At 39.6% G+C, this 21,735-nt stretch overlaps 1 protein-coding gene across 5 annotated transcripts in view; it reads left to right on the top strand.

The window, feature by feature from the left end:
- NKAIN2 (sodium/potassium transporting ATPase interacting 2) overlaps positions 1-21,735 on the top strand; it is a gene marked incomplete at its 3' end in the record, with an annotated part of 446,408 nt that overhangs the window by 244,160 nt on the left and 180,513 nt on the right. For all 5 annotated transcript variants that reach the window (XM_081905481.1, XM_081905477.1, XM_081905479.1 and 2 more), the window contains one exon: positions 1,264-1,344. In XM_081905481.1, coding sequence (XP_081761607.1) covers positions 1,264-1,344 — 81 coding nt within the window. The remainder of the gene's footprint in view (positions 1-1,263; positions 1,345-21,735) is intronic.

The raw sequence follows: 21,735 nt of genomic DNA, 5'->3' as shown, positions 1-21,735 counted from the left end.
GGTTGGGTTCAGACTTGCCTGAGATCCAATGGAAACTTCCACTGCAGGAAGAGGGAGGTTATCTTCACAAATACCAACTTTCTCCTATACCCTACAGTTTCAACACCCCCCCCCAGTTGTTCCAACTTTGGAGACTTCTGGAGCATCATTTTAGTGGTGAGGAGGCACAGGCAGATTGCAAAATAACTTTCTCCTTCCTCCACAATGAAGCTCCTGTGCTGGTCTGGATCCAGTTATTCCGCCCACATACAAACACACTTTTATGCAAAGATTGCATTTGAAATGTAACATATGGTACACACAACAATTTATTATTATGAAAAAGGATGTCAAAATATGGAAGGCGGTCAAAAACAAAAGCACTGTAATGACCACAGAAATATGAGCTATCAAACTAATAAAAAGAATTTAATGATGACAGTGTGTAAAATTAAACTTAAATGGAATATAATAGCATTGAATAACTAAAACACAGCCACAGTGTTTAACATGGATAGAACAACAAAGAACATTTACTAAATAACAAAATGAGGATGCATAGCCTTATGGCTGTGTTTATAGTAGCTTGGAAAACAATTTTCCACATAAGTGATATAATGGGCCTGTATAATCAATTTAATTATTGTGAAAATGAGGCACATTAGCATAAAGCCCCCCCCCCTTAATTTAGTCTTGTAGAAATATCAGAGGTTGTTTTGGAATTTTTGTTTGTTTGTTTTGGCAAAGACTCTAGCAAAGAAATAAAAAGGGGTGCATAGAAGGTTGGTCCATGAATGCAGATGCAATGGAGAGAAGAAGGAGGGTTACAAGGAGTAACAGAAAGCTGTGCTAAATATGGAAGTCCTGCCCCTGTCCTCCTTACACTGTTAGAAACTCTCCATTGACCTAGTTTCTGAATTTCTACAACTGTATCAGGCAGTTTTAGAATTTCAAATATTCATCTGCAGCTACGGCACTTAGAAATATAGAACTTCTTTGTCATAAATACTGAGATCCTTAGCTTTATATTACACTAAAGTCTTGCCACAAGCTGCAGTTCTATGTAACATGACATAGTAATACCCCTACAAGTTTTCTAAAACCAGCAGCTATAACTAGTTGGAATGGAAATATTTTCTTTTATGAATGAAACTCCACATAGCTTTAATGCATCGACAATACTAGGGCGTTGTTGTCATTTGAGATTTGTAATTTAAGTTTAATTTAAACACCGCTGATTTTGGGATTCATGATGCATTATTCCTTTTTTCCTTTTTTTTACAGTACGCTGTCTGGTTAGTCCTCTGGGTTACATGGAATGTATTTGTTATCTGCTTCTACTTGGAGGCTGGGGACCTATCAAAGGTAATTTGCCATCTGATATATCTAAGCCAACTGATGTTAACACCCTCTGAATTCTGAGGATGTTGCTTTGTATCTATTTAAACTCTTTCCATTTTTAAAAAATGAAGAAATCACCTTGGGAACAATGAATAAGTTGCATGTGTTTTGCTGTGCATGTCCTAAATTGTTGCAGAAATCATGTACAAGCTACCTATGTGATTTTGTGCAATTTAGGGTGTGTGTGTGTGACTTCAGATGTGAGAAATTTCATAAATCTCATACTTTCATTTAATGAGAATTTCATATCTGTAGTTATCAAAGCTGATAGTTAAGCAAAGGATAAATACATTTGTATTATGTAGCTTACTGCTTTCTGGTTCCTTTATAGAGTTGGAACCTAATGTGAAAACATAAAATAGTTTTGCAAGAACTGAGGCATGATAGTGAGCCAAAGCATTGGAGAGTTACGTTGTCTATTCCTTGACCCCTTGTTAAGATTATTGTGATGGGTTGATTAGTCTGTGATATAAAGGATATTTAAAGGAGTGAAAGTTTTGGTTGTATCTTATATTGTATGTGATTTCAGTGGACTTCCTTTCCCAAATGTAGAAGACACCTGTGGCTGAGCAAGAAGTACTGTTTCCCAATAGTGCTCTTCTGCCTTGAGTTTTATTAGAGAACATAAACACCTGCCTCCTTAAGCATATATTCTACTGCATCTCAATTTACTTGCTGCTCCATCATTTCCACGCTGTAGGAAAATAAGCCATGATCTGGCTTGTGTAGTCTGAACCCATGGCTTCTTCCTCTCCAAACAAGCCACTAGCAAAAGTTAACATTTCTTCTTAGCTACAGAAAACAATGGGATCTAAATCTGAATGCTGGTGGCTTACTGCATTTTGTTACCATTATCACAAAAGTAATGTAAAGTTAGTGCGTATGTTTCTTTCCTGGGAGTAGAGACATCTGAGGACATGGATCTTTGCAAATTCCAGTATAAACCAACCTGATCCACATGTCCTGGACCAATTTCAAGATTGGTTTAACAATCAAACCCTCTTCCCAAGGAACTCTGGGAATTGTCACTTTGTGAGGGGATAAGTGTCTCCTGAAAACCCTCAATGCCCTTAGCAAACTACAGTTCCCAAGATTCTTTGGAGGAAGCTACAGCTGTTTAAAATGGTTTGATATTGCCATAAATGTAAAGTGCAGATGGGGCCTAGGTTGTTGAGTTCAATAGCTTCTCCTTTGTCACATATCTTTATATATTTCTGAAACTCCCTGGTAACAGCTGTATCACTGGATGCTGACCTATTCCTGATGTCCTCAATCACCAATCCATCACAGGCCTGCAGAGATTAGAATGTTAATATAAAATGTCAGTACAGTATAAGATGGTGATAGAAATAATCTAAAAATGTAGAAAATGATTTGACCTAGCTGTAAACCAGCAACCATCTTGGCTATGAAACTCTAGTGTGCACGTTGCAGAAAATATTCAGGCTAGTAATGAGGTAAACTGTGAATTTCATCTAGAAGAGCATCTGTTAGATTGTCTCATAGATATCTCATTGAATTCTTTGCATTACTTGAATTTGCAGCTGAGAATAAATATGACATCAAATGTGTAATGGCACTCCTGAGCATTTCCTCCTGCTGGGAAAGGAAGATTGAATCTTTAAAAAAGAAAGATATTGCACTGAATTAGCTCTAAATAGAGAATAAAAAGTAACCTTTAGGGAAGCATAGGGCTAAGCATTATCTTACACGAGGGACATGGCTGAGGTTGTAAACCATGAGAGATAATCTTGCACAAGATGGTTTTAGGAATTGCTAAGTAAAAATTACAGTCTAATAATTGCCCAGCTGGGTATACTTTGTTGTATATGGGTATGATTTATGGCTCTCTGCCACATAAAATATTTGTGGGGGTGGGGAGAGGTAAGTTTTGAGGCTTACATCTCTTACCTATGTTTTCTGTCATTACTCAGTACTATCAAGATGCCAACAACACATTTCAAGCTACTGGCATATCTTCTGTGGAGAAGTTTACTAATGGCTGCTTCCTTCGCCCCCCTTCCCCTTGTCACAGAGGTCATGTCATTTTTTACAGCTGCTCTTTATTGAAGTGAAAAGAGCCCTGATAACGATAATGGGCTATTCAGAACGATGAGATTACCACCTCCTCATAAGATTGAAGCAGTTAAAGAACTGCCAGTGAGGAGCCTAGCAGAGCTGTTCACATCACATTATAGCCTGGGACAGATACATAGTTTGAAGTTTGGCAGTGGACTCAGAACACTTCATGTCATTGTGTCACTGTTAATGTCTTACCTATGACAGCATGGCTTTCACAGCCTGTCAAAATTATTATGATCATGTAGCCTGGTGACAAAAAGAAGGACAAAAGATATGTTTTAGAAAGCCGCTCTATACACATAAAATTTGCTGTCAGGAATTCGTATCACCCAGAGCATATCCTGTTACACAAGTACTGTTAAGTCACTAGTCACCATGTTGCCACCACCTCAGTCATATATCTGCCTTACTTAGTAGAAACAGACTAATTTACTATTTTTATGTTATTTTTTAAGACAGAATTTATTTCTAATTCACAAACTGGATTCAATGGAGGTGCATCTGGTGCACTTATTTCAAAGAACTACAAAGCAACACTGGGTGTTTGCATCACATTTTCATTTTCCTCTTATTACCTTTAAAGAAGGTAACTTGAAAGTATTGGCATGGAAAGAATTTGCAATGTTATACTGAATGCAGGATTAATTGAAAATATTTCTTTATTTCTACTTGCGGAGTCAAACTTGCCATGGCATCAAGCGTAACTTGGCATTAAGAAAGATACATCTAGTGACACTCCAAAATCTTCTAAATCTGGAGACAACACAGTACTATACAGGTCCACCCCAAAGCAAGTCCCACAAAGTTCAGTGAGGCAGTAATTGATGACATAGTGGGGTGGTAGTACTTACCACACCTCAGATTTGTCATGTTGTTGCTGCTTTCCAGGAGATGGAGGGGCAAGCCAGTGATGGCAAGGCCAGCATGCTGCAAGCACACTGGCAAAAGCACCAGATTGCATCTGCCCATACAGACTTTACTGCCACCCCTACCTCTTACTTAGCAGCAACATGACTGATGGTTGGTCAAATGAGTGCCCTACTACACCACCCACTGTTCCTCCAGGGCCACTGTTAATATGGCCCAAACATCACACATTTGTCCCACTGCCCTCCTACTTCCAGTCCTCCCCTGTAAGCCCATTTCTTCTATTATGCATCAGTGTGAACTGCAACAATATAGTTTCATTCAGTATTAACTGAGCTGAAGTTTCTCAGAAAAGGCTTTGCTGAGAATTTTCTCTTCCTTCTCAACACTGACTATTGTAGAAAATATCCACCATCCTCTTTGATGATATTCAGCTTAATGCCCTACTACTTTCATCGCCATCGAATGGGACAGACTACTTTTGTTCAGCCTTCCTTTAAAGCCTGACTCTTTGGGAAGACTTTTGTGGCTAGTTGATTAAATATATTTAGTTTCCAATGGTTTGTTTTTAGTCCTGTTTTGATGTATGAGTTTCTGCTGCACTGTAGTTTTGATAATTTTTTACTATGGTATTATTTTTCTGTGTTTTTGTTGGTTTTGTTTTTTTGTAATATTTCTAAATTACTTAGACAAAGAAAACTCAAAGTGGTATTCAACAGTAAAAACACATGTTGTAACAATTTAAAACTAAGACACTAAAAAGTAAGAAACAGATAATAGTGCAGAAGTTTCTAGTTCAATTGGTCAGAGAAAGCCCAAGCAACCAGATGGGATTTTACTACATAAATTCTGCACCAGCTGCAGCTTTCAGACCATTCTCATGGTAGCCCTGTATAGAGCTCAGTAATTCAAATAGAACATCAGCAATGAATTAATTTTATTGTTTAAATGTTTTGATATCAGTTCCTTGATGTCAGCGCCCTACACATGTAGGTTTTACCTTTTCACACATGTTCAACTCATGGACATCAAGGGGGACTATTGGGATGGGGCTACCTAGATCTGCCCAGCTCATATGTTGATTTTAAGCTAGCTTCTGAAAAGGACTTTATTCCTAGACTGCTTTAAAGACTGCTTTCAACACCAGGTGATTTTGAGCTCAGCCTAGAAAGAAACTGGTGGTCAGTGAAGGCGACTTAATGCATACATAATATGCTCTGGTTTGCAAACACCATCCTCCCTCCCTCCCTCCCACCCCAGATAGCAGTCATGCAAACACAGGCTGAAGTAGGTGAAGCTTCCTAACTAGCTTCAAAGGTATAGTTTGGATTTAAAGATATTAGCTTCTTTCAACGATATTTTACATTGCCTTAATTTTATGGTACATATTTATCTCTCACTGTCCCTGTGCTAAAGATATGTAGGCAGAACGATTGTCTGAAGCACTAGTAGCAAGTCACTGAGGATAAACTGTCGCACATTAAAATAAACAATTACTCCAAAGAGACAAATAATTGGAGATACTAAATATCAAGCCACGGATTATAGTAGCAGAGAATGCTTACATTTGTTGAAAAGGGAGTTATAAACGGAGACATTCCCTTTGCTTGTTTCCCCTTTCTAAATATTTTTGAATGGGTTTGGGGAGAGCTGTGCTTTCTACTTGAGATAGTATTGAAACCGAACGTGGGAAACCCAACCAACTATGAACATATTAGGTGGTAGTGGGCAAACTGCATTGCGACCTGATAGCCGGATAAAGAAGACACATGGGGTGGGTTGAACTAGGACTGCTTTATTTAAGATTAAAACCCATTTAAAAAAACCCTGCTGAGGGAAACACTATTGGTGCAGGAGCAAGCATGAATCTGAAATAAATTGCAGCCTTTAGGGCAACCAAAAGTCCTGCCTGCAGGACCTGGATGCACAGCTGTCCAGCCTGCCTCCCATTCCCAAGACCCACCATGAAGGTGAGTAGGAAGGCCTATGCTCTTCCACCCCACACACCCTGAGGCCCCATAGCTTTGGTTCAATGAAGCAGTTTAGCCTCAAGGGCAGCCCCTATCCCACCCCAGAGCCCAGAGAGCAAGCTTCAGGATGAGCCCATCACCCAAAAAAGGTGCGTGAAGGGGGTCACTACTCCCCTTCCCTCACCTGAACCACCAGAGGTAATGGGATTAAAGAGCAGTTTAACCTAATTAACAACATAGGAGTCCTTCTAGTGCCCACCACCCAGTCAGTAGGGCAGGGATTTTCAACCAGTGTGCTGTGGCACCCTGGGGTGTCTTGAACGATGGACAGGAGTGCTGTGGGCAACGCTGGCCTCTGTCCCTCTTTCCTTCCCTCCTTCCTCTGATGCCCTCTCATGTTTCTGCCTCCCAAAGACTTGCACACATGTTTATTGCGGTAGCCCTGGCTATAAGCTCCCCAGGCGAGCGGTGCCTCTGGGAAACACCTCTCTTTGGGGCACAGGGGTCAGCTCAGAGACCTGAGGGGGGGGCAGTGGCTGCCTAGAGGACTCCCAAGTAGAGGGGAGAGAAGAGGAGTTGAGTGAACACTCCACAAGGGAGGCTGTTCAAAAAGGGGTAAGGGGCTGCCAGTTCTGCAGGTAAGGGGTGACATAACTGGGCTTCTGAGCCCTACAGGGGTGCCTCAGAAAGAATGTAGTTGGTCAAGGGAGCCGTGGACTCAAAAAGGTTGAAAACCTCTGCAGTAAGGAGTAGGACAGCCCTTCAAATAGAGAATTGTCCTCTTTAAAGTAAGACACAGGGCCACCCTATGTGTGCTAGGGCAAAACTCTGGAATATATGAAAGAATAATATGCCACACATCTATAATTGGAAAGGTTTTGTGAGATGGTGATGAAGCATGTTCCTGGCTGTAGCATAAAATGATGGGTTCACTGAGATATCCACATGCATGGGAAAATCACTGGTGCAGTGCCCTACAGAGCAAAAGATTGCCTTCCCTTATTGATCCAGAGACACCTGCAGCAGCAGCAGTCTACCTTGACATGCTGCTGCAGCAGCAGCTGCTGGGATTTCTGGAGTGCAGAAGACTATCTGTAAGGCTAGATCAGCGACAGGGGCTGGATCTCTAGACATAAAAAAACGCGTTTCAGGAAAACACATTGTAAACTTCATAATGAGAAATCACGTTGGCAAAAGACGGGACTCCACATCGCCATCTGGTGTCACAGTGCTATAGCGCATATAAAACACTCTTTCTTTACTAATGTATCTCACACTAATAATAATAACATTTTTTTTTATTTATACACCACCCTTCCCGGTTCAGAAAACCTGGCACAGGGTGGCTAACAACAAAATTAAAACACTTAATTGTAAAAGCAGCTTAAAATATAGTATAAAAACATGAATAACAATAAAATTCAAAAATCAAAAATCAATTTGGGGGAAATCCATCTAATAAGCATTAGATAGTCACTAGGGCTAGCTGGCTGAATTAGTCCTACTAGAGAGCCCTGTAGCAGTAAGAGCATAATGAAATGGACTGTTGAGGTTCTCATACACGGCATGCATTGAGGACCTGAGGTCCATACAAATACCTAAGGTAGCACTTCCAGCTTCCTGGTATTAAATTTTCAGTAATGAGTCAGTTAAATGTGACATTTCAAAAGGATGTTTAACACACCAGTTAAAAATACTAAGTGTTTTGTAATGTTTAAAAGGTAGGAAATTAATTTTTTAACATGACAATGTGGTGATTTGTTCATTGTATTAATCCTTCCATATTAGCTACAAGAGTGATTTGGCACTAGAGATGCATTGGTGCCTTATTAGTTTATAACCATCAAAGAAATAATTAAATTGTTGTGGTTCACATTTATAATGAAGTGGTTAGCAGTTAAATTTCAGTGTTGCGTGTATTCTAATAAGGCTACCTGCAGGATATTTAATTTTGAACACATTACCTTCTTTGGATATTGGTTTAACAGATGTTCTGTTAAGATAACGGTGAAATTAAATTAGTTTTCTTCTCAAAGCATCTGGTTAACTTTGTAGGTAAATGCCTTTGAGCACAAAATCTGACCAGGATTTTTTGGACAAATAGCTATCAAAATGTTTTAAGTAAATGACTTCATTTTATTTTTCCAACTTCTATTACTCAGGGCAGATTTGACATGGTTGATCATATATCTAACAAATGAAAATTGAAAATAGTGCTGGGATCCAACAGCGTAGGGTTATATTGAAGGTAGTTTCATGGGCAGATACTATTAAGCATGCTTGTGGTTCCAGTTAAATTGGTTTGCAGCATATTTTTTTTAACCTCAGCATCTCTACCAGTTAGAATGGAACTGATTACAAAATTAAATTCCCCATTACTGTAGATACAGCACATTTGGGCAAGCTTTCATGAACACTTCCATTTTTGTACTCTCAACTAATAATTCATATGGTAATGAGAAGTTAAAGGTGATAGAATAGAGGGGAAATTGTATTTATGGTCTGTTAGAAATGGTTGGATACACAGCAGCCTGCAGTGGAGGTTTTGGGCTAGTTTTTTATTATTTAAATGTAAAGATGCCCAACCTTGAAATCATAGGGTGGATAACAATAAGATAAAAAAGAGGAAACTAGCCCTTCTTGAATTTCATATTTGAAATACTATTATTAAAACAGCCAAAAACATATTGCTGCTGAAACTTCCAATACAGTTTAACCACGGTTCCCAAACTTCAAAAAAAGGGGGTTACACCAGTAGTAGTTTTTAAGTAGTTTATATGAGAAGGAGTTACACACTTGTAAAACAGCTGTTGAAAATGCTTTTCTATATGACCTAATAAAGTGCCAGACTCTGTTCGTTAGTTGTCTTCCTGCCTTCCCTTTGTATAATCTGCATGCTAATTCATTGGTCAATGGAAAACTTTAAACAGATTGCTAGTGCTTGGTTAAAAAGAAAAAGAAAATCCATGAAACATCAGGCCTGACAGCCTATCTGTACTCCACATCAGTAGAGCCCCTCCTCTGAATAAGAGATCAGGTTGCTATCTGTTTGGTATACTTGATCGATTTTGCTGTCCATGTGGCATACATCTATGTAGAATTGCTTCCTAGAATTGGTGCAGAGACAATAATTTGCTCCAGACTGCATACCCTCCAACATTTCTCCGAAGAAAATAGGGACGTCCTATTCCATAATGATGATGAGGAGGAGGAGGAGGATAATACTCTGGGTGGCTTCCAACACATATAAAACATAAAACTATATAGGACTGCCTTCAGATGTCTTCTAAAAGTTGTATAGTTACTTATCTCCTTGGCTCTGGGGTCACATAACTCCATACCCTCCAATAATTCTCCAATGAAAATAGGGACATCCTAAGGAAAAGCGGGACCTTCTGGGGTCAAATAAAAAACTGGGGTGGCTTCTGTAAATTCAGGATGTCCCTGGAAAATAGGGGCAGTTGGACAGTCTGAGACTGGTGTAGCTGAGGGTCCCAATCCTCATATTACACAGAGGCTCAATGGAGCTTTGCAAACATAGGATCCAAAGCCACCAACAACCCTATGTGACAAGCTCCATTTTGATATTATCTGCTGGCAATAGCTTCCTACTCAACTTGGTGAAGCTCAGGTGGCCACTGTGGTGGAGCTCTGACAACAAGCAGCATGGTGGAGGCCAGGATGATGTCCTAGCAGCCACCCCCACCCCCCACTGACACACACATCATCCACAAAGGAGTTAGGAGTGCACTGAACATCAGCTAAGTCTAATAAAGCTACCTAGTACACAGCATGCTTTTTATATGCCTGAACTACCTTTTTCTAAATAAATCTTAATTTTGTTGTGATTATTACTGTATTTGTTTTGCCAAGGTTATTCAGCAGTTCTTGACTAAATCTAATATTTAAAAGTCCAGCACTCTGTGTGTAGTAGGGGAAAAAGAAAATAGATATTTGGGAGACCATCTATTAAATACAAAAGGTGTGCATGAACTATATCGGGTCTCCCCTAATAATTTCTGAGTTTCCAGCTCTACAATTCTATGATTCTGTGATCTTGGGAGAGATTGCCCATCTCAATTCATTAAGCACATCAACTTCACTCCTGGTTGTTATATCTTTTAGAGCTCCCATCAGCCTAGGTATTTAAAAAATGGTATTAGTATTTGATAACTTGAACTTAGCTTAAAAACAGAAAAAAGCAGAGGTGGTGGGGGAGAGAGAGATTTTGAGAATAAGAAGCATATGCCTCATCCAGAACAAACTTCTGGGCTTTTAGGAGACACACCAGAAGGACAAGTTAATGCACCTTAAAATAGAAAAATGGAACTCTACTTTAATATTTGGAAAATAATAATAATAGAGCAGTTACTTAATACATTAAGATGTACAATTACTTTAAATAAAAACAAGTGCTTAATTCATTAAAATAATTACCTAACACATTGTTAAAGAGGTGTCATTCTGATAAAGTTCATGTGCAATTAATCAGCATCACTATCTTTGTGGTATATTGTAGAGCAGCTGCCTGGCAGATACCAGTGACTTTCACCACTCAGGGTAAAGTGTTTCATAAACATGCCACAGCTTGCTCAGCTCAACCTGTGAATTTAAAATTGTTTATCTGCACAATATCCCAATTTATTGTGATGTGTTTTTTCATGCAAACCTACTGAAAATTTGTGATGGGCTTAAGATGCAGTCCAACACCCATTTGCCTCATTGTTGAACTCAATAATAATAATAATAATAATAATAATAATAATAATAATAATAATAATAATAAATTTTATTTATATCCCGCCTCCCCAGCCAAAGCTGGGCTCAGGGCGGCTAACAACAATCAATAAGACTTTCATTTGAGTAGGCATGTAGAAGATTGTACTTTACATTTCTTTAAACTTCCAGAATTACCAAGAACTTTAAGATATGTTTTGCTGCCAAATGAACGTGGGGTAGGAAATGGACAAAATCATACTCAGGTGCTCTTTTCCTCAAATGTTTCTTACTATGCTATTTTATAATGGAAAATCAGGTAAAATACACCTTATTCCATTTTGTAATATAATGTCATACATTTGTGAATTCAGTCCTAGAGTGTCCAGGTCGAGCTTAATGCATCTCCTTTCAACATCTGCAGCAACAATTTCAATGGGATTAATTTAAGGTGTATGCTATCTATTCAAGAGTCGATTGCAGTAGTATAGCATTATATTCCACTTATCAAGCTACTGCAAACACCTATTTGGAAAGAAATTGGATTCTGTGTTTTGAGGGTAGGACTTCATTGATTAAGTAACCTTATGAACTGAACAGAAGTGCACTTGATTGTTGGTTTCATACTAAGAGCGTGTTCTTCAACAAGCAACAAAATAACAAAGCCCCTTTCTCCCAAAACAGCTGACTAATCCAGCAATTCTGAGGTGATCAGAACTTTATTAATCTGATTTTTCTTAGTGGTAAATTTGGTCTCACATGCTGCTGATACCATATGGCACAGGCTGTGGGACAGAGGTGTCTAATTAGCCCCTAGCTGTAATTCCTCCAGATGATCCATTAAAGAAGCTTTCAGACCAATTGATAAGTACAGTTTCAATAAGTTAGAAAAGCAATAACTGAAAATCCAAAAGTGGAAGAATTTGCAAATAGCCAAGCTATCATTGGCTGTTCCTTTTTCCTGTATCATTCCTGTATCTTAGTTCCTCCCCTAAGTGTACAGACAAAGGGGGGGGGCTACTATTAATAACTACTTGATGCTGGTCAACATGGCATTGGTGTAAAGGAAGACATTTCTCTAGTGGGAAAAGGAATTCCCCCCTCCACTGTTTCAATGGGGGTTAACAATGGAAGCTAGGTCATCAGGGCAAATGGGCCACTGCTCCCCCAACCTCAGTTTGTGCTCTGTCTGCCACCATCTGTCTGCCTTCTTACTTGCAACTATTCCAGGGGGTGGCAATGTTTGTCAACTTCTTCCTTAGTCTCAGTGCTGCCCTGGTGCAACTCCAGAGGGAAAAGGATAGGAACGATAATAGAATTAGCTGGCACTATCTGCCATTAACTCTGGTCCCATCTGCTGTTGGTCTCTCTGCCTTTTGCCCTACCAGCCACAACTGGGACTCGTTTGCTAGGATGAGCCCAATATATTTTGTGATCTCCACTGGCCAGGGAAGAAGGAATGAGCGAATATCTACATCAGGAACAAAGGTGGGAGGAGATCAGTGTCCTCCTATTTGCCAAGAGGCCACTGCAGAGGAAGCATTGAGGGCAAACAGGGTCAGCATTGACGGCCAGCATGGCAACAGCAGTGGACAATACATACTTTGGAGGCTAGATTTGTTGCCCCTATTGATTCTGCCACCTGAGGCAGTCACCAATTTGCCTCATGGGTGGGCCAGCACTGACCTTGGCAATAGCATATCTTATTTTTTTTTCCCTACGGGATTCCCCCCCCCCCCCGATTCTGCTACTTCAGCTGACAACAGAAACTGTATTGGCAACCTGGTCATAATTTTGTACCCACCACAATCTAGAGTTGTTATGGGAAGAAAATGGTGGGGATATTTTGGGAAAATTCTGCAAAGTGGCCTTCTTTTAGTAGTTTGTGGGAAGTTAGCAAGTGGAGGGAGCTCAGAAATTTCCTCAGACAAATGACTTCTGATCATTTTTTGGCTTAGCTCTACTACTTACTATCAACAGTCTCTACCACTTGGCCTTCCACAAATCCATGCAGGGACACAGCTGAGAACTGCTGGATGCTCAGCTGATTCCCCTTCTCAAAGTAAACATTATGGGTATGTGTGTGTGCATGCTTCGATTTCTCAGTGTGCTAAATTCGTGCTGATCTCTTTTAACCCAAGAAGAGCACATGGAAAGTTCACTGAAAGTAGTTTCATGAAATTAAAGACAGAGAGTTGAGTGAAACTGCTGAGCATTGATCAAAGATGATCAAAGTTCTAATAGCTGGTAAAACTCGACTATTGTTCTTTTAGCTACTTCCTGGGTCATTATGTGTATGTTTTTTCATTTTTAATAAGGGGAAATGTGATGGGCTCTGATGTAATCAGGCATTTGTTTGGAAGGGAGGCTTGGGAAAAGGCTTGCTAGGTAACTGATTACAACTACTATGTAATTAGTTTTTCTTCATTAGCACATATAACCTGTTACAGGAATAAGAATATAATGATAATTGCACGACTCTTGGGTTTTGCTCTCTGAAATACCATAAGGAATGAAACCGGAGTAATTGGGAACTGTTACAAGAAATGTTTCCTTCTCACATATTTAAAGTAGACTTGCTTCCCTGGCTACTGAAATATCTCTTTAATTTTGTATTGACTTTTAAGAATTAAGAACACAATCCACTGATAAATTCTCCTCTGCAGACCCTTCTGAAATTCATGGGAGTTGCACATGAGCACAATAGGATGGATATATATATATAGTGTTTGTGTGTTAAAGTTATATACCATACTACCCTTCATCCAAAGATCACAGGGCAGTTCACAACATAAAAATACAAAATAAGAACACAAAATACAAAAACAAGCCAATAATCCTCCTCCCATAAACACATTTAAAAGGCCATATAACATTAATCAGCCAAAGGTTTGGTTGAAGAGAAACGTTTTCACCTGGTGCCTAAAGATATGTAATGAAGGTTACTGGATGCAGAGTAAACAGTAATATGTACACAGTTTTAACTGGTCAACAGAAAAGGAAGCCACTGCTTCATTGGCTTGTGTTTTGAACTATGGCAATTCTTTAAAAAAAAAAAAAATCCAGTTATACCACAACAGAGCTCCCAGATTTGACTGGGGCCACACAGCACAAAAGTGAATCCTAATCTGACTTTACTCTGCCAGATCTTTGTTTCTTTCCACTCAACGTTCCCACAATTGCATAAATGTTCATACACCATATAGTGTGCTTATTTCTACAGAAATTTATTTTAGTTCTCTTCTTCTAGATTTTTTTTTAAAAGTAGGATTGGGGAAGTGTAAGGATTTGGAGAATTGTGTTTGGCTTGGCATTTAAAGTAAAATGTTGCAATTGTTGAGAAGTACATCCTTCTGTACTTCCAGAGGCATAAAACAACATGGTGCTAGTTTCAGCAGACAATTTCAGTCAGCTTTAATTAGGGCTTTAGAAGTGTTTACAAGCCAGTTACATATTCATATGTCATTGACAAATAATTGGGACTATAGCTAATAGTTCAAACTCTCATACAGTTTTTGCACCTGTGTTTGGATTCTTGCTAAACTGTTATTAAAAATCCTGATTGTGAGATTGACTTTGTTCATATTTGGATATTTAATCATAGCTGTCTCTTTCTGGAACATTTGAATATTGCTTGGCAAAGCAGGAATAAATCTTAAGAAATATTAGATGTCCAAAATATATTGAATATAATCCATTTGGAAACTGGTTTTTTCACCTAAATCATGTATTTAGAATTATTTAATGGCTTACTACCTCAAGATGTTAACACCAAATGTTTGCTCCAGTATCTATACCTGTGACATTATCGCAGTCCTGAAATATATGTGTAAATAGGATATAGAATTGGCAATTATGCTAGCACTGCTTCAGCAGCCTTGAGGGTCGGGCAGTGAATCTCCTTAAAGCCTATAATTTTAGCTGTGCTGGGTTGTGGATTGGGCTGCTTGTGATGAACATTATGTTTCCAGGGATACTGATATAAAAGCTTTTCTAACTTTGCCAGGAAAGTTCATGTGCTTCTGTAATATTCTGAAAGCTGTGCCCTGTGAATTTTGGGTGAGGGAAAATAAGCATCTGGCACTGTGTTCTAGTTTTATGCACATGAGTATCTTGTGTATACAGTATTTTCTTCAGTTTTTAATAACTTCGGGATTTCATAATATTCCCGTATGTATGAAAAAATACTAACCATGTGAGCTTTGTAACATAAACACAAAGTAAAACACTAATGAATCATTTTACCAACAACTATTCCATGTTCACACCTCGGTCAAGGAAAACAGATTTACAATGGAATCACACAGCCACTGCTTTGAACTTAAAAATGTTTTATTCTTACAAAAGCTTTGAAAGGTGGGTTAGGCTGAAAAGGAGAGGGAGACTGAATTAGGCCAAGGTAATCTAGCTTTTGTGGGAGCTGGGTGGCGCTGTGGGTAAAACCACAGAGCCTAGGACTTGCCGATCGTCAGGTCGGCGGTTCGAATCCCCGCGGCGGGGTGCGCTCCCACTGCTCGGTCCCAGCGCCTGCCAACCTAGCAGTTCGAAAGCACCCCCGGGTGCAAGTAGATAAATAGGGACCGCTTACCAGCGGGAGGGTAAACGGTGTTCCGTGTGCTGCGCTGGCTCACCAAATGCAGCTTGTCACGCTGGCTACATGACCCAGAAGTGTCTGTGGACAGTGCTGGCTCCCGGCCTCTAGAGTGAGATGAGCGCACAACCCTAGAGTCTGGCAAGACTGGCCCGTACAGGCAGGGGTACCTTTACCTTTAATCTAGCTTTGTGTTTGAGCAATCCCCAGTCCCCTGGTACCTCAGTTCATTATTTGAGATTTTATGAGGTTGTTTTGATTATGTTTGTTTTAAAAGAGTATGCATAGTTGTATGCTAATGTAAAACAACACAGGTCAGAAGTATTGTGCATGCAATATTAAAGTCACCATCTCTCATACAATTCCACCCTCAAAAGCTGAACATGAGTTGCTAACATTTCAGCACCCTTTTTTGGCCACCGTTTTTATCTGTTGGAAAAATTTGGCATGGAGGAAAGGGTCATTTTCCGTCATAATTGTAAATCATCCCATGGATGGGATAAGCCAACAAGTGCATGGTCAGCCAAACCAGTTGCTATGGTAATGGCCCAGTGCATGTCAGCTCAGTGTCCAGGGTCTTGTGTTGTTGTGTTAGTTGGAGTAATGAGTAGGAGTCTGTTACATCCTGAATTGCTGGAGCAATAGAAATACTTCCTGTTTGTATATATCTGCATCTGTATCTGCAAAGCCTGCAAGTTGTAGGTATATATCAATGTCCAGAACTGTATTACTGAAGCCTTATACTCTGTAGCAGTAAACTACTTTGGACCTTAAGCAGCCTGCGTGGTGCTGGAACTGAGGGCAACTTCCACTGCGTGAGTATCTCACCTCAGATTCCCCAAAATATCATCTTAGGGAGACTCGTGACATACTCAGAAAATTAATTATCTGTAAATGAGAACAGATACCTCCCATCCTTCTCCAACTCAGTTCATCCTTGAACCATTGGACCATGCTGACTGGCCCAAAACATCTAGATGGCACCTGGTTAATAAAGTCTGCCTTACACATTGACTTCTGTGAAGGGAGCTGTCCAGGTGTTGGTTTAATTTTCTTCCTCTCATGTATGGCTTTAGCTATGTTTATGGTTTTCTATTCAGTTGTGCAGGCAGTGCAACACAGTCAACAGAATGTGTTTTCTGGCATAATCTATGCTCTTTGTATTGGACAGCGAACCAGGTTTTGTTCTGTTTTCTAAGTCTAAGTTTCTCAATTCATGGGAAACAATCCAACCAGTCTGCTTATTGGTCTGATATGAGCTATGGTTTTCTACCCCTTCTAAAAAAAAATGCTGTGGTCCCTAACCAATATTTTACAAACAGAACAAAAGATTTGAAGCACAGTATTACCTAATAGGTATATACTGAGCATAGGAAGCTAGCTGGAATGCATTTTACAGTACTGTATAAAGCATAGGAATATTCTACACTTTTCCAAGAGGGAATTTGGTTAGGTTGGCCAGGGCACTGCAGTCCAGCCCAGGGTATTGTGATTTTTGGCAATTTCTTCACTGCAGTTTGTCTTGCTTCAGTATCACTTAGTAGTGTTTCTAACATTTTCAAGTGCATATTAGAAATGCATTTAATCTTGTTTCCCTAGTTTTCATTGAAGGCTTAAAGTGATACCTTTTTTAAAAAAAATGAATTATAGAAACTTACAATACTTCATCTAAAGAGAAGAAAAGAAAGTTGACAATTGACAATAGGTAGCATCAACAAAATAGTATTTTATGCAAATGGAAGTTAAATAAAAGCATTTACCCCCATTTACCCCCCAAAAATGATCCCTAAGGGACTCTCCAGAATGGGATGGGGCATGGGTGGAGGCTTCCATTTGCACAAATGGGCTATATTTTTGTTGCATCATAAGATGCAATTTGAAAGGTTGTCCTTTTAAAGGAGATGCAAATGTATTTCAACAGTATACCTGCACAGACTTCCTTCTCTCTCTTTCTCTCACTTGCACACACACACACACACACACACACACACACACCATATATGTGCCTCAAGTCAGCATTGTTTTGAAAATTTATGCAGCCTTCAAATGGTAACATGAAATGCAGAAATATCAGTTGTACATATGTGCCATGTGGGATGTGTATCATCTCTACTCCCCTCAATGGCTTTTGTCTGCAACTTATATCTGACCCTCCTGGCATTTGTAATGCTCCCCTATAAATGGTTCAAGTACTGTAAAATGAAGAAGAATAAAATGCCTATCACATAATGTTGAGATAGTAAATGTTAGTCAATGGCACTTTTAAAATATATGCCATCTTGGTTGTCAATGGCTACTTTTTAAATGTTATTCATGTTCCATTTAATGGGCTTATGTAAGCTATCTATCACTGATTTAAAACTGTGTGTAATAACTCCAGATTTCTGAAGACAAATGTTCTGGCGTAAGTAACTGCGGTTGCTACTGCAGTGGAATTAAATGCCGAGATGCTTGTGGAATGGATAACGATAGTACTATGAAGTATGTCCTTTAGAAGAAGTGGCAGGGCGAGAGTGTTTATGAAGCAAAAACTTGCTGTATTTGAACTTAAAAACATTTGCACTTTTTTACAATTTTAGATATGTTGTAATAAGATTAGGATTAAATAAATCAATTCAATCAAAGTGTTCAAATGTCTGCACTCATTAACAAATTGTGAGGTTTAAATCCTATTTAAGTATGCTTGATTTTTCTTACTTTAATTAATCTCCAGATTAAGATTGGTTTGCTTTTGTGCCCTTTATCCCATTCTTAGTTTCTACCCACAAAACTTTCAATAGAACTTGTTGTGATATATGATTTGGGTGCTCATCCACTGCACTTAGAAGGCAGCCTACTGCTACATTTTGGCTGCTAGAGGCCACATAACAGTTTAGAGAACATTTCTTACAAGGAGTGCAGTGGGTTTTTGTTTTGTTTTTTGCAAATATTTAACTAACTCACATCTTACTCAGCTATATTTTTTCTTAGCAGAAATGCTACATATCACTGCAGACCTAACTCATACTGTGGAGCTCTCCTTGATCCTCCTCTTTTCTCTAGCCTGACACAATCTCAGAGAGGGGAAGCACTCCTGAGGGTCAAGGCACTCTCTGGTATGGGGCATTGGGACTGCAGCAACAGAGAAGATTCAATGAAATTTCAGGTGGCTGTCTTGCATAAGCCAAAATGTCTTGTTCAAGGTAGGTTTGGATTGATGCCCACATATCCAGTAGACTTTGAAAGGCTTCGGCAGGTAGAAATATTGTCATTCAATTCAAAGGTGAGCCTTCTGCTCACCTATTGCTCTAGAGGAGTCTTGAGGGTGCTGAGATATACTGCCGCCGCTGCCATGTGGTAAGAACAGCCTCTATTGGTCAGATTTGTGGGACTTGCACCACCTGCACACTAGCCAATGTCTGGCCTGCTTCATGGATCAGCTGTTTTGAATAATTTGATATATCATATTTGCTTAATTATTATTCTTTTGTAAATCACATATGACAAATGCAATATGGCTACATAAAGGCATACAAATGAATACATGCTGTACTATGCTGTACCATACTGTACTTTATTCAGCAATGAAGAATATTTAGTATCATAGGTCTTGAATACAATGAACACACATTCAAATAAATGTAGAGTATATAGAACAGCACTGTACTGCAAAGAGAGGGAGAGGGAGAGGTACATGGATTAAACAGGATGTAAGTAACTTTATCATTCCATGCCAGATAGTTTTGCTGGCAAAGATCTGAATAGCCACACGGAACAAAGGAAACATCTATATGTAATGTGTCCAAAATAGCAGTATGATTTTGACTACTTAGTCATTCCACCTTTTTATTTACCTGACTCAACATAATGTGATTAAAATGGCATGCATGCAATTAGAAGCAATCATGGGTGATTGCAGACCACTTTAATTATTTATAATTTGCTCTGCATCTCTTTCCAACTCACTAGTTTTATGATCAACCTAATGTAGTATGCCTAACTCTTTCCCAGGCCACTCAAGACTAGGAAAAGTAAATGTCTTGCAGTTCTGTCCCAAATCAATATGTGATTTTCCAAATGCCGTGGAAAGGCTTTGCTGTCTAGTTCTTTTATATTGGCACTTAAACTAATCAGAAAGCTAGTGAGGAAAATTAATTTAGGGGCAATTCATATTTTCTCAACGACATTTCTGATCTTCAGGGAAGAAGTCATGTTGGAAATGCGCACACATACAAATAGTCTGTGGACTACTAAACAGTCCTAAGGGTGACTGGCTCATTTCTATACACTTGGCATTCCAGTGTGCAACACAACACAGGGCTACACTTTTTCTTGGTATAGGTTGTTCCATGCTTTTGCTCTGGCTGGACAGAACAAAAGATGTTTAATGATGGTAGGAATAAAATGGCACATTCTCTGCTGATTTACAACATTTAAAGGCTGCTGCGCTTGGAAGAAAATGCCAGCTTCTTGGCTATAATTGTTGGTAATTTGTTGGAAGGCTTGAAATCTAGTTGACACATGCAAAAGAAGAATAAAGCATCTGCACTGAATCTCTTTTTTTTTCTTGTGGCATGGAAGTCTCTTTGTATGAGAAATAATGTGCACGGCACTAGGAAATGCACAGCAGTTCAAAAGTCCATTACTGCTCAGTTCCTGAATACATTTCCATGTAGATCAAAGGTTATGTGACTTTTCACTCATAGATTAGCACTTCGAAAAGTGCGGTGAAACTTTTACCGTGGATAATAATATGCCATAGTTGAGCGTGTACTCTAATCAACAACTTCTGAATACCTCCAGGGCCTCCAGAATAATTGTATTCAGTCATTTCATAGAATATATCTCTAATAGGGAAAGCTCCCCCCCCCCCATAGTTGCTAGAGACAGGTTCCCTAGCAGTGCACATAATATTTATAAGAAATGTTCAGTCCTCATTGGAAAAAAGAGGCAGGGGATCTGGTAAAAATGTAGCAGGTATTTAGTATGTCAGTGTGAACCAGAGAAAATGCAGAGAAAATGAAGATTGCACTCACTATTTAAATCTCACCTGTGCTGCCTTTTAGCTGCCTGGGCAGAGCAACCCAGTGAGAAGGGGCTGAAGTGAATGAATCACCCAATCCCATCCTGCTGGGCTCATGCTAGCTGAAAGCAGGTGGAGATAATCAGATAGGAAATCAGTACATTAACTCCAGGTGGCGCTGTGGGTTAAACCACAGAGCCTAGGGCTTGCCGATCAGAAGGTCGGCGGTTCGAATCCTCGCGACGGGGTGAGCTCCCGTTGCTCGGTCCCTGCTCCTGCCAACCTAGCAGTTCAAAAGCACATCAAAAAGTGCAAGTAGATAAATAGGTACTGCTCCAGCAGGAAGGTAAACGGCGTTTCCGTGTGTTGCTCTGGTTCGCAATGCTGGCCACATGACCTGGAAGCTGTCTGCGGACAAACGCCGGCTCCCTCGGCCAATAAAGCGAGATGAGCGCTGCAACCCCAGAGTCGGCCACGACTGTACCTAATGGTCAGGGGTCCCTTTACCTTACATTAACTCCAGAGCTGGCATTTCCCTCTTGTTCAGGAAATGTGCCAGGATAACATGAGAGCTGTGGATCCAGAGCCTCTCCTGATCATAAGAACGTAAGAAGAGGCCTGCTGAATCAAGCCAAAGACCTATGTAGTCCAGTATTATTATGGGAAGGTTGATGAATATATAGGAAAACCTAGCGTTTTGGATACAGTCTAGTCTAGATGCAGGTGAGAAAAGATCAAGTGGACTTGCATCAGTTCTGGAATAGGATGGCTGTGAGATATTCCCAGGTTCAATCCCCAACATCTCCAGGTAGGGCAAGCAAAAATCCCTGCCTTGAAACCCTGGACAGCTGCTGCCAGTCAGTGTAGACAATACGAAACTAGACTAACCAATTAGTGTGGTGTGGTATAAGGCAGCTTCCTATGTTCCTAAATACTAGCATATGCTCTTAGGAATTTTAATATACTGAATGCTGATTTGTATTGTTTTGAAACATAGAGAATGCTAAAAATATTTCATAGCAAACATGCTACCTGTTCAAATGGGGAAAGCGTCACCTAACCTCTTACCACCATAAATTATTCTACCATTAGCAGCTTTGGCTTAAGCAGTGCTCAGAGCCAGTACA

The sequence above is a fragment of the Podarcis melisellensis genome (genome assembly GCF_964234715.1).
Source record: "Podarcis melisellensis genome assembly, chromosome: 3".
Classification (NCBI taxonomy): domain Eukaryota; kingdom Metazoa; phylum Chordata; class Lepidosauria; order Squamata; family Lacertidae; genus Podarcis; species Podarcis melisellensis.
This window is presented reverse-complemented; position numbering and strand designations above follow the sequence as displayed.